General features: G+C 45.3%; 1 protein-coding gene across 1 annotated transcript in view; it reads left to right on the top strand.

Annotated features, from left to right (window-relative positions):
- The window catches only part of LOC118936582 (receptor tyrosine-protein kinase erbB-4), a 528,305-nt gene extending 514,465 nt beyond the window's left edge, over positions 1 to 13,840 (top strand). The window contains exons 21-29 of the mRNA XM_090216042.1: positions 4,163 to 4,318; positions 7,297 to 7,372; positions 7,519 to 7,665; positions 9,012 to 9,109; positions 9,235 to 9,405; positions 10,629 to 10,845; positions 11,019 to 11,153; positions 11,665 to 11,753; positions 12,033 to 13,840. Coding sequence (XP_090072168.1) covers positions 4,163 to 4,318; positions 7,297 to 7,372; positions 7,519 to 7,665; positions 9,012 to 9,109; positions 9,235 to 9,405; positions 10,629 to 10,845; positions 11,019 to 11,153; positions 11,665 to 11,753; positions 12,033 to 12,686 — 1,743 coding nt within the window. The 3' untranslated portion in view covers positions 12,687 to 13,840. The remainder of the gene's footprint in view (positions 1 to 4,162; positions 4,319 to 7,296; positions 7,373 to 7,518; positions 7,666 to 9,011; positions 9,110 to 9,234; positions 9,406 to 10,628; positions 10,846 to 11,018; positions 11,154 to 11,664; positions 11,754 to 12,032) is intronic.
- The last annotated feature ends 321 nt before the right edge of the window (positions 13,841 to 14,161 follow it).

Below are 14,161 nucleotides of genomic sequence, written 5' to 3'. Positions count from 1 at the left end.
TCTGCTATCACACACACACCCCCCTCACTCATACACACACACACTGTTGTCCCATTTCATTTCCTGTTCCTTGCCCCCACACACACACACACACTCATTTGTGATAGGTAATTAACATTAAAGAATTGGCAAGCCTTCCATTTTCCTTCCACTGCTTAATTGTCTTGAAAATGTAGGAGATTACAGAGAGCAAGAGATGTATGTTCAAATAAGACTCTGTCAGGACCCGTCAGCATCACGCACACCAGCTGGCTGCCACTGAACAAACACACACACACACACACACACACACACACACACACACACACACACACACACACACACACACACACACACACACACACACACACACACACACACACACACACACACACAGTCACACATAGTTAGTCAGTGAAACACACACTCTCACAGTCTCACACACACGCACACACGCACGCACTCATGTATGCACACACACACACACACACACACACACACACACACACACACACACACACACACGCAGTTAGTCAGTCACACACATGCAAAAATACACTTAACGAAGCACTCACACACCTACCCCTCCACCACACCACACTCACAACCTCTCCTATACCCCAAATCCTCTTCACTCTTTCTCCATTTCTCTATTCCTCCCTTCCTAACTTCCTACCTTCCTCCTTCCCTCCTCCAAAGAACACACAGAGAGCCAAGCAGTGTCCATATTTCTGATAGTCGTCTGCCTGCGTCAGAACAGAGCCATTCCCTTTCCCACCTCTGTGTTTAGCCTTCCATATCCACAGGTAATTGACTTTTAATGGACAATTAATGCTGAGCCATTCATCACACTGAATCTGAGCTGTGTTAAAGGGGGAGACACGAAGAGAGAGAGAGATAAAGGGAGAAAGGGGGTGGAAAGAGAAGGAGAGAGCTGAAGAGAGAAAGAGATGGAGAGTGAAGGATAGAGAGAGAGCAAGAGAGAGAGGGTCTGTAGTGGATCGACAGCACAGAGGAGCAGAGGATAGACTCCCACTCTGACAGCCTGCTTTCGTTTCAGATGGATGTGTGACAGGGTTCAAAGAACGTTAGGATCTGGCAGGGATTGTCGTGGATGTCTGTGTGCGTGTGTGATCACTTGTGTGCCTGTGTGAACGTGATATATTGTATCATAGTAGACACATTCCCTATACGAGGGCTATCACATCATTTCAATTCGGCGTATGTAATGGAGAACATCAACACTAGCATTGACCCACTCTCTTTCTTTCCATGCTGCTCTTCCTCCACACTGCTCTTCCTCCACACTGCTCTTCCTCCACACTGCTCTTCCTTCTCCTCTATCTCCTGCTCTCTCTCTCTTTCTTTATTTTTCACTCTCTCTTTCTCTCTTTCCACACTGCTCTTCCTCCACACTGCTCTTCCTCCACACTGCTCTTCCTCCACACTGCTCTTCCTCCACACTGCAAACTGCTCTTCCTCCAAACTGCTCTTCATTCGCCTCTATCTATATCTCCCTCTCTTTCTCTCTTTCTCTCTTTGCAGAATCCTTTCCCTCTTTTCTCTGCAGTGCCTGTTGGTATGGAAGGCCTGTCTCAAACTCCTCTTCAATACCCCCCCTCCACCCCCGCTTAGAGCGAGAGAGAGGGATGGGGAGAGATTGAGAGATAGGGAGCGATAAAGAGAGAGCGATAGACAGGGAGAAAGAGAGAAAAGAGAAAGAGCGAAAGTTTAAAAGAAATGGGTGTGGGGGGAGATGGGCAGTTCTGTCATGGTGTTTTCTTCTTTCTCCCGAGACGGCCCAAATGAGCCGGAGTAATTATAGCCTTACCATTGTAATCTCGCCTCTTATACCACCTCCCCCCTCCTCCTCCTCCTCCAACTCCCCCTTTCTCCCCCCCCCCCCCCATTCAACTAAATCCAATTTGTTATGGTTTCAAATAAGGCCTGTTCTCTGTTCTCTTGTTACTTTGCCCCAAAGTACCTTCTCTTACTCTGAGACCAACTTAAATAGGTGAATTTGTTTTTCTTATTCTTCATAGGCTGGGGTAATCTTGTAGCGATGTACAATGAGGACTATAGTTCTATAGCACTGGCGATATTAACCCAGCCCCTGCTGTGGCTTTGGGATTGAATATCCTTTCATTGCTATGTGGCAGGGCCAGTCTGTGCATTTTGCTCTGCTATCAAACTCAGGACCCTCTCAGTGTGTGTGTGGGCTGCTGAAGTTCTTGATTTTTCTCTTTGTTGTTCTTTAGTTCTTCCAGACACTGTGCTCCTCAGTTTTCAGATCAGTTCACACTCACATTTAAATCTCCTCCCAGGACTCGAGGGGACAGTGTTGCTGTGTTGGAGGGATGGTGATAGGAGCTGAAACATCGGGGCTGGCTGAATTATATTAAATTAATATGAAGACTAAGGATGAACAAATTTGTATAGATTTTTTTATCTCTACATTGAACTTCAGTCTGCAAGACTGTTTTGGGTAAACAGCTCAGATATATAGCTTTATCTACATGTTTTTCTTGGTGCAGGGACTCCTGACCTCAAGTGTCAAAGGGACACAGAAGAAACCCTGCTATACAACAATAGCAGCTTTGACATGCATAGGGTCTCTGCTACACACTCCCTCCATACACACTTGAATCAATTACTCCTTATTGTTCTCTCCTCCTCAAAGTACATTTCTGGATTTTTATCACGCAGATACACTAAATATACAAAAGTATGTGGACACTCCTTCAAATGAGTGGATTTGGCTATTTCAGCCACACCCATTGCTGACAGGTGTATAAAATGTCAATCTTCAAAGACAAACATTGTCAGTAGAATGACGTTACTGAAGAGCTCAGTGACTTTCAATGTGGCAACGTCATAGGATGCTACCTTTCCAACAAGTCAGTTTGACTAATTTCTGCTCTGCTAAAGCTGCTCCGGTCAACTGTAAGTGCGGTTGCTGTGAAGTGGAAACATCTAGGAGTAGCAATGGCTCAGCCACGAAGTGGTAGACCGGAACAGTCGAGTGCGTAGTGCCAAGTGCGTAAGTGCGTAAAAATCATCTGTCCTCGGTTGAAACACTCACTACCAAGTTCCAAACTGCCTCTGGAAGCAACGTCAGCACAAGAACTGTTCATCAGGAGCTTCATGAAATGGGTTTCCATGGCTGAGCAGCCGCACACAAGCCTAAGATCATCATGCACAATACCAAGCGTCGGCTGGAGTTTAGCAGTGGAAACGCGTTCTCTGGCATGATGAATTACGCTTCATCTGGCAGTAAGTTCTGGGTTTGGCAGATGCCAGGAGAACGCTTCCTGCCCCAATGTATAGTGGAGGAGGAATAATGGTCTGTGGCTGTTTGTCATGGTTTGTGCTAGGCCCCTTAATTCTAGTGAAGGGAAATCTTATCGTTACAGCATACAATGACATTCTAGACGAGTCTGTGCATCCAACTTTGTGGTAACAGTTTGGAAAAGGCCCTTTCCTGTTTCAGCATGACAATACCCCCATGCAAGAAGCGAAGTCCATACAGATTTTTTTTTTCTCGAGATCTGTATGGAAGAACGTGACTGGCCTACACGGAGCCCTGACCTTAACCCCTTCGATCACCTTTGGGATGAATTGGAGCCAGGCCTAATCGCCCAACATCGGTGCCCAACCTCACTAATGCTCTTGTGGCTGAATGGAAGCAAGTCCCAGCAGCAGTGTTCCAACAATTAGTGGAAAGCCTTCCCAGAAGAGTGGAGGCTGTTATAGCAGCAAAGGGAGGACCAACTCAATGTTAATTCCCATGATTTTGGAATGAGATATTCTCAGAGAAAAAAAGACTCTCAGTCGGGTGTTATCGCTGCAAACTATCTATTAATTAAATTGTGTGTGACACTTCTTATTTAATTGTTCAAAATAAAAGTATGAAACTTTGCCAATATACTGTTATGAAATGGATTCTCCTTCTGAAGAGTCAAATCAATTATGATTTGATTATCAATTAGTTTTGCGTATCTGATAATATTGGTGATAGTTTTTTGTCCAAAGGATATGTGATGTTGTAACTGCTAATGATGGTGATAGTGATAATAATGATGATGATGATGATGATGATGATGATTATTCTTTTTTCTGATAATGATAATAATGATGACAATGTTTCCTCACTGTTCAGTAACAGTGTATGTGTGTTTTGCAGGGTATGATGTACCTGGAGGAGAGGAGACTGGTGCACAGAGACCTAGCAGCCCGTAATGTGCTGGTCAAGTCCCCCAACCACATCAAGATCACTGACTTTGGTCTGGCTCGGCTGCTGGACATCAATGAGAAGGAGTACAATGCTGACGGGGGCAAGGTAAGCATGGCCAGGAAAAGAGAATGTATGCTCCAAAAACATGACCTTATGCTTTTTCTCTTTCATACTCACTACTACTTTCTCCTCTCTGTCTGTTCTCTGTCATTTCTATTCTTTTAGATGCTTGTATTCCCCTCACCTTAGTGTACTGAGTGAATAGCACACACATCCTCCTCTTAAAGTAATCAATAGGCTGCTTCTCAAATGGAACCCTTTATAGTGCACTTATTTTGACCAGATCCCTATGGGCCCTGGTTAAAAGTAATGCTATTTACAGGGAAAGGGTGCCATTTTGGACACACTCAAGATAACCCAGTGAATCATTTAAGCTGAAGCCAGCCTCCTGCGATGTGATTCCCATCCCACTGTGTTGTGAGCTCTCTGTGGGGGGCAGCTCTTAGGCCAGGGGGAGAAAGTGCTGTTTCCTGCCTGGGTTAATTTATATCCTCTCCTCTCCTCCTCTTTAAAAAGCCCTGGAGCTTGTTCTATTGTATGATCATGATACTGTTAACCTCTAAGGGATGGGTGGCCCTAAACCGGGACGGTTGTTGCTAACGTGTGCTAATGTGACTAGAATGACGTTGTATACAACAGCCAACTTTCCGGGACATAGACATGTCTTATACAGGCAGAAAGCTTAAATTATAGTTAATCTAACTGCAGTGACCAATTAACAGTAGCTATTACATTGAGTGAGAGTGCACAACAACAAAAAACTTTTATCAAAGCAAATGGTTTGATACATTCAACTCTGAAGGTAATTAATGTACTTACATTCAGTAATAATGCTCTGATTTGTCATCCTGAGGGTCCTAGAGATAAAATGTAGCATAGTTTTGTTTGATAAAATCAATTTTTATGTTCAAATGTAGGAACTGGGGTCTACAGTTTGACCCCACTGCTGACTCTGACTCCACACCCAACCCGCCCAGCCATCTAGATGGAAAGTTAGTGAATAAGCTAATGATCCATCATGCATTACATTCCTGGGATTGTGTAAACTTAAATTATTTATTACCATAGCATTTTTCAATGTTCGCTATAGTTATGTACTTGAAAATATATCAATTGACCAATTCGGCACATTTGGGCAAACTCCTTACAGATTTGATACAGTAATATAATATATGTGCAGTACTATAATTCTTTGCTGGATCAGTCTGAAACTTTGCACACACACTGCTGCCATCTGTTAGCCAAAATCTATATTACACCTAGACTCCTATCTGAAAGTATGGCCTTTCTCTTGCATTTCAAAGATGATGGAAAAAATGATATTTTACCAGATCTAATATTTTATATTCTCCTACATTAATTTCACATTTCCACATTCTTTAAAGTGTTTCCTTTCAAATGGTATCAAGAAAATGCATATCCATGCTTCAGGGTAAAACCCTTAAGAGGTTTTAAAGGGTATTTAAAAAAACCTGAGCATATGACTATAACTAATGGGATATACTAATGTGAGTAGACATCTAAACTGGGTTGTCTCTGCGTCCCAAATCCACCCAATTCACTTTGTAGTGCAATACTTTTCACAAGGAACTATAGGGCTCTAGTCAAAAGTAGTGTACTAAATAGGGAATAGGGTGCCATCTGGGACATTACTCTGGTCTCTAACATCACACTAGCTATGTTTCCATTAATTGTCGACATTTCGAAAGTTTGCATTGAAAATAGATGCGACAATTGCCTGCTAGGGTGCGTTTATATGCAGTAACAATTTACTCATATTTGCTATATTCTAATCATGTGCCAGTGTGTCGCCTATGTGCATGCAGGGGTGATACTTGCAGATCTGAAATAATTGGATGGTGAAACCTGCCAGCCAACCAGAAAACAAGGCGGAGCAATTCAGGCATTCTTGAAAGTCAGAACAATCCGGGCAAATAAACACGATTGTTATAAAGTTGAAGAATATATTTAGAAAGCAGTAGGCCTTTAAAATGAAATGTGGAGTGGAGCTTTATAGTTACGTGATGACATCACGTTCCCCGTGTACCTTTAAAATGATTCAGGAATCATAATTTATTCAAAAAACACAGTTTCCATCAACATTTGTCTCAATTATGAAAATTAGACAAAAGAAAAATCCCTTGTCGAGCGGATACAAATGTTGTGGATCTTTAGAAAATGTATCCTATATCTGCTGTTTCCGTTACACATCATTCCCCCAAAATTTGCAACATTGCTTTTTTCGAAAAATCCTGGGTCAATTGAAACATGCTTAAATGACCCTGCAAAAATGGCAAAGGGGTTTTCATATTGACAAGATTTGTGATGGTTTTAGAAGGCTTTAGCACAACAGGAGCTCGATACTGTGGCTTTGCTGAAATAAAATTGTCTTTTTGTCTTTTCGTTTGAGTTATTTTAGCTCAGTGGGGTTTCATTCATATTTAATTTATCAAGTAAACATCCACTATAACTGCCTTGTTGGCATAGCATTTGCAGCATATTAGCACACAGGCCTATATGGCATACAAACAGCTTTAGTGAAGGTTAAGTTGACCCCAAATGGATCAGTAAACAGATAGCAACTTTACTCCCTTTTCAGACTAATCTTGGTCTGAACACAGCTCTATAACAGTATACTATTCCTCTAATTGGGTCCTGGACATAGGAACAACAGGAAACCACACATGATACAAATACATCCGTAGTATTTATATAGGGTCAGAATTAGACATCTTGGACTGATTGTCCTGGACTTAATAGCACGCTCAATTGAAAATCTCCAGGAAAATAGTTTTTAACTCCAAAACTAGGCTTAAAACCAGCCCTTTGTTTTTTATTCAGTTCATGTTCTCCAACGTTGCCTAAAAAATAAAAGTTATTCTTCTCTTTACTCTTTACTGTTAAGTGAAAGCCATTTATGTGTAGCTACTTGCCTTCTTGCGTTGCGTACTTGCAGTATGTTGGGTATAAATTAGCCATTACTCATGAAATACAATAACATATATGTTTCTCTTTACCTCCAGATGCCAATCAAGTGGATGGCCTTGGAGTGTATTCACTACAGGAAGTTTACCCACCAGAGTGACGTGTGGAGCTATGGTAAGGCTGGGCAATATCATCAATTTAATCAACCAATCAATCAATGTGTTTTAACAGTTAAGTAAGATCCCAGGTGAAATCATAAGATTTCCAATATATCTATTATGCTTGGCAAAAAAAACATTTAACCTTACACCACTTCTCAGGGGTGACAATTTGGGAACTGATGATGTTCGGCGGGAAGCCCTATGATGGCATTCCGACCCGGGACATCCCAGACCTGTTGGAGAAGGGAGAGCGTCTTCCCCAACCTCCCATCTGCACCATAGATGTATACATGGTCATGGTCAAATGTAAGCTAACCTGTATAACCTCTCTCTCTCTCTCTCTTGCTCTCTCTGTCTCTCTCACGCTCTGTCTCTTTCTGTCTCTCTCTTTCTGCCTCACTCTCTCTCTCACACACACACACACACACACACACACACACACACACACACACACACACACACACACACACACACACACACACACACACACACACACACACACACACACACACATGCTGCTTTGACCCCAGCCATATAGTGTAGGATCACGGATAGTACTATGCCCCCCTGTCCAGGCAGAGACACCATTCCAGCACTACCCTTGTGTTTCCTGGCTGTACTGTGCTGGCTGTGGCTCCTCTCTCTCCTCTGGCTGTGGCTCCTCTCTCTCCTCTGGCTGTGGCTCCTCTCTCTCCTCTGGCTGTGGCTCCTCTCTCTCTTCTGGCTGTGGCCCCTCTCTTTCCTCTGGCTGTGGCTCCTCTCTCTCCTCTGGCTGTGGCTCCTCTCTCTCTTCTGGCTGTGGCCCCTCTCTTTCCTCTGGCTGTGGCTCCTCTCTCTCCTCTGGCTGTGGCTCCTCTCTCTCCTCTGGCTGTGGTCCTCCTCTCCTCTGGCTGTGGCCCTCCTCTCTCTCCTCTGGCTGTGGCTCCTCTCTCTCCTCTGGCTGTGGCCCCTCTCTCTCCTCTGGCTGTGGCCCCTCTCTCTCCTCTGGCTGTGGCTCCTCTCTCTCCTCTGGCTGTGGCTCCTCTCTCTCCTCTGGCTGTGGCTCCTCTCTCTCCTCTGGCTGTGGCTCCTCTCTCTCCTCTGGCTGTGGCTCCTCTCTCTCCTCTGGCTGTGGCTCCTCTCTCTCCTCTGGCTGTGTCTCCTCTCTCTCCTCTGGCTGTGGCCCCTCTCTCTCCTCTGGCTGTGGCCCTCCTCTCTCCTCTGGCTGTGGCCCTCCTCTCACACATTGGGGCCAGGGTGTTTCTGACTGACCAACAGCCTCTGTCACCTTCCTCCATGATCCTTTGCCCAATTTGTAGTACCCACGCCAACCTCTCCCTCATAAAATCGTTCAAAATCAAATCAAATGTTATTTTATTTGACACATGCTTCGTAAACAACAGGTGTAGACTAACAGTGAAATGTTTACTTACATGTCCATTTCCACAATGCATAGTTAAAGATAAATATATAAAATAAAACAGTAATGGAAACTGTAGTAGCAGTGTATGTGGTGGTGAGTGTGTGTGTGGCGTCAGTATGCATGGTGTGTATGTGTATTTTTGTGTCTCTCTCTCTTTCTCTCCTTTACTCTTTTTTTGCATTGAGGAATCCTCCTACAGTATACCTTGTCCGTGTTCTCTATCTCTAAAGTTCTTTGTTGTCCCCTCCAGGTTGGATGATAGACGCAGACAGCAGGCCCAAGTTCAAGGAGCTGGCTGCAGAGTTCTGTAGGATGGCCCGGGACCCCCAGCGTTACCTGGTCATCCAGGTGACTTACCTTCCCCTCCTATACCCCTGCTTATCCTGGGGAGTAGCGTGAATGACACTCTGATGTGTGGATATCATGACTGTACAGTCATTTGTATGTCTCCCCCCCCCCCCCCCCCCCTCCAGGGCGATGACCGTATGAAGCTGCCCAGCCCCAACGACAGTACGTTCTTCCAGAGCCTGCTGGATGAGGAGGAGCTGGAGGATCTGATGGATGCTGAGAAGTACCTGGTCCCTCACTCCTTTAATATCCCACCGCTGGCATACACACCCAGGACACACGTTGATTCCAACAGGGTAAGGCTCCACTCTCCTCTCCCCTCTTCTCTTCTCTTCTCTTCTATTTCTTCTTCTTTTCTCCTCTCCTCTTCTCTCTCTCTCTCTCCTCTCCTCTCCTCTCCTCTCCTCTCCTCTCCTCTCCTCTCTTCTCTTCTCTTCTATTTCTTCTTCTTCTCTCCTCTCCTCTCCTCTCCTCTCCTCTCCTCTCTTCTCTTCTCTTCTCTTCTCTTCTCTTCTCTTCTCTTCTCTTCTCTCCTATTCATCCAACAGGTTAAGGACCTGTGTACAGAATGCCCTTCTCAGTATACATTCTATTATATTCTACAAAAATGATTTTATTTCTCTTCCCTATCTTCCTTACTTAGAAGCTCAGTGTCCTTTGATATTTAATCACAGTCGTATACAACCGAAGACAAAGATCACACTGAGCTACTCCATCATTCAACCTGTGTTCTCTTCATGATAAACTCCCCGTAAATTCTGCCTTAAAGTGTTTTCTTCTGATGTCTGTTTCGTATACATTGTGTTGACTGGTTGATTTCCCATGTTGGTTGGACTCATCTGTTGCACTGAAATTGGATTCCACTTCTCAGGATGTAACTGCAGTGTATATTACCACAACATACAGTACATACACAGACAGAATCTTGTAGGGCTACGTAAAACCAAGAGCCACAGTATTTAGTGTGTTGTTATGGGTGATGAGGAGGACGAGAGGAGGAACAACAGAGGAGGCGATGGGAGGAGTTGACAGAGGAGAAATAGTTACAGGGTAGAGGGTTCACAGTGTGAGCTCTGGAGTCTAGGAGAAGGAAGAGAGGAGGATGAGAGGAGTTGACAGAGGAGGAGTGATTCTGAGTGTGTAGCTATAAGGTGGAGGGTACACAGCGTGAGAGAGTCTCCTCAGTGAGTGCTGACTACACACCTGCAGACCACCGCTGAGACTGAGAGATCAGGAGGGGTAGGAGGTGACGGGGACGGGTAGAGACCACTCAACCACAGGAGGGGAGAGGACAGGTGAGGCTGGAGGAGGAGGGTGAAGGAGGGATGAGGGGGGAGAGTGTTTGAGCATGGGGAGAAGGGAGATGAAGGAGACTGACTCTCCCTTGAACCAATACTCTTGAACACAAGTACCAACACTCAGGAGCATGTATTAGAACCCTGTGTCCTCTTATGCCCCTGCAGAACCCACAGCCCATCAATGTGCACAGTACATTAAACCTCTCCTTGTTTCCCTACAGAACCAGTTTGTGTACCAAGACCCTAGTTTCGATATGGAGGACATGTTGGGGACCATCCCGCGGGTGCTGTCCCTGTCCCCAGGGGACCAGTCTGCAGGGGGGCAGGGCGGTAGCGGCCAGGAGCACCAACGCTTCGAGGACCAGCGCTGTAACGGCACACTGAGGAAGCAGGCAACTCCCCGGCCCGCGGGACCTCCTGGTTCAGACGGAGCACCAGGTGACGCCTCTTTTACCGCTGTTATTTTAGCTTCCTTGATGCTTAATATATTTTGTTGATTTTTAATATTTGTTTGTTTGTTTGTTTGTGTTTTATTTGCCTGCGTACAGCATTGAAATTCCTATGTAATGAAAAACCCTATACAAATAGATGGTATTATTCTAATTATTTAGCCTCAGGTCCAGTGGAGAGCAGCACTGGACAGCGCTACAGTGCAGACCCAACCATCATGCTGGGGGAGAGAGGAGCTAGAGGAGACACCGACCAGGATGGATACCTGACCGCCATGAGGGAGAAGGCCACCTCAGGTACAACATGGTGTCACTATTCATTGTTTTCCTTTTCTCACGTGATGCCATGTACTACAGGAAGCACTTCTTAACTGTTTATGATGTCTTTCCTTGAAATAGCTTTTATCCACAGCCAAAGACTTAGATTTGTAAATGTTGGTGCTTTTCGTTCTGAAGCTTTGCAGTAACTGATCCAGTTAGACAAAAGACAAAAGTTCAGAAATTCTCAAATAGGTGAACTGTTCTGATCCTTTCCAATGAGCCTTGTCTGTTACCAGAGGGGTGTACTGTTCTGTAGTGTACCTGGTGATATCAGATTCCAAGTTTCTTCATCTCCTTCTCTTTCTCACCCTTTGATTCAGACAGAGAGCTGTAGAGACCAAGGCTTACACACCATCACACACACATAGAGGCATGTCAGATGCTAGTGAAGAGATCCGTAAGATCAAAATACTGCAAGCCTTCTGTTCATCCTTTGAAAGCCTCTAACCTCTCTCTATATATATCTCTCTCTCCCCCTCTCTAACAGACTATCTCAACCCTGTGGAGGAGAACCCATTCGTGAGTCGTCTGAGGAATGGAGCTGCCCTAACCCTGGACAGCTGTAACCCCTATCAGGTCAACTTTTTAATTAATATTAGGACTATTTCTTATGGACTGCTCACTCCTGAATTTATACACCGTTTTCTTTTTACTGTTATCGACATTTCCCCCTTTTTTTCTACTCTTTTTTTTATCTGGTAAAGTGTGTTTTAACACCTGTTAATCCTGAGGAGTCTAAGTCATTTGTTCATGACATGTACTACCCAAACACATGGAATTGTCATACGATAGTAATAACATGGACCATCTAGCTATTTGAAAGCACTTTGACTAAACTTTGACTTGACTTGACAGGTGGCTCCCAGCGGCCCCCAACAGGCAGGCTCTGGCCCCAGAGTGGAGGACGAATACGTCAACGAGCCCCTCTACCTCAACACCTTCCACAACCCCGGAGTTGGAGACTACAGTGACTACACCCTGAAGAAGAATGGGTTCACTGGGGGACACAACCCTGCCCTCGCCACCCTGGTAAGCCAACCAGGCGCCACTGGCCTCACCGCTGGTCAATCAGGCACCTCCCAGGCAGGAAACCCTGGTCACAGCGTCCAGGCAGCCCACGCCCATGGAGTCTCTGCACAACCAGGATACTCTGTTCCTCCAGGCCTCGGTACAGCCGGCACCCACCCAGGCCACCCCTCCCACCTAGCCCACCCCGGGTATACCCTTCACCCCGGCCTCACAGGCACCATCATGTTGGACAAGAAGAATAGACAAGACAAGAACAAGACTTTTGACAATCCAGAGTACTGGCAGCATAGCCTTCCTCCCAAGGCCACCCTGCACAACCCTGAGTACTTGCAGGACTGCAGCACGCGCTTCTTCTACCGGCAGAACGGCCGCATCCGGCCCGCCGTGGCCGAGAACCAGGAGTACCTGACAGAGTTCGCCCTGAAACCTGGGACCGTGCTGCCGCCCCCACCCTACAGACAGAGGAACACTGTGGTGTAACGGGGAGGAGGATGAGGAGGAAAGAGGGTCTGGGCCAGGAAAGGTGGAAGACAAGGGGAGGAGGAGGGGAGGATGGGAAGTCCCTCTCTCACTCAGCCACACAATATTTACGTATCAATCCTGGTTCCCTTCACCAGCACTGGACTGACACATCTGAACTGACACTGGATTACAGTAACATTACAGTAATATTATATTATAAGACATAGTGCTGAGAGCCTCCCACCTTCTACGAACCCAGGACTGATGTTCTCCTCTCTGTCTGTCTATGTCCTCTACACTGGATTACAGTAACATTACACAGAAGTAATACAGTAATATTACAGTAATATACACTGAAAGTTTTCACAGATTCACCTGTAACCGAATACCCGAGACCCGATCCGAGACCCGAGAGGGGTCGGATCCAGAATTCTAAATAATGTCACGGGTCTGAGTCAGATTTGATATGATTGTCACGAGTCTCGGGTATGTGTAATTTTAACTAACTTGTCCAGAAGGACCCGTAAAGATCCAAACGCGACTGCTGCAGAAGAGAGGGAGAGAGAGAAATTGCGTAATTTATGCTGCTACTCTTGCTTTTCACGAGAGTAGTGCGTGTAGCTTGTTGTTGTTGTTGGCCAATCATAGGTCATCAAAGCGGCAGTAGGCTACAGTCATAGAGTCTCGTGTGGGGCAAAAGTTAGGAGATAGCTAATCAATGGAAGTTGGAATTAAAATGACAGAATTAAAAGTTCAAGGAAAAGGATAGGCTACAACGACCAAGAGACAATAGGTAGGCTGCTACTTTATATTCTAAACGGAGTCGTTGTTGTTTGTAACTGTGTAGGACAAGAAAGCGCATGCAGCCTCAATTAGCCTAGCTAGCTAGCTAGCTTAAGTAGCTGCTCTTGGTTGGATGCACTCAAGACAGGTACTACGTAATCATATTCAATGATAAATAACCTAGCTTTGGCAGCTATTAGTCTACTATAGCGAGAGTTGGCTTGGTTGGTTGCCATCTTTCGTCTCTCCCTCTTCCTCCGTTCTCCCTGTGTCACTTGCTCACATTCACAGTAGCCTACACACACAACACGGCCCCTGCTAGAGCATCACCTCTCTCTACCTTCTCTCCCTTGCGCTTTATCAGCTCCGTTAATAAAGTAGCTTAAAAATGTACTTTTCTGCTGCTTCCCTCACTCGGATTGGATCAGACCGGGTCTGGAACCAACCAGGTTTATACAGAACGGATCTAGTTGTCCTCAGGTCCATTTGGAATGGGTCTCTATATTGAAAAAAATATATTTATGCATATTGGGTCCGGGTGGGAAAGCCCAGGTCCATTTCAGAATGTGTCCAACTTTTTGGACACGTCAATACATTTAATATAAACTACTGAGAGCCTCCCCCCACCCAATAACCCAGGACTGGTTTGATAATTGACAGCCTCACCGGTCACTCTCAGCCCCATTCTTAACTCCTCCTATACCTCACCC

Source organism: Oncorhynchus mykiss, chromosome 22 (assembly GCF_057628025.1).
Source record: "Oncorhynchus mykiss isolate SJ-2025 chromosome 22, ASM5762802v1, whole genome shotgun sequence".
Taxonomy (NCBI): Eukaryota; Metazoa; Chordata; class Actinopteri; order Salmoniformes; family Salmonidae; genus Oncorhynchus; species Oncorhynchus mykiss.
This window is presented reverse-complemented; position numbering and strand designations above follow the sequence as displayed.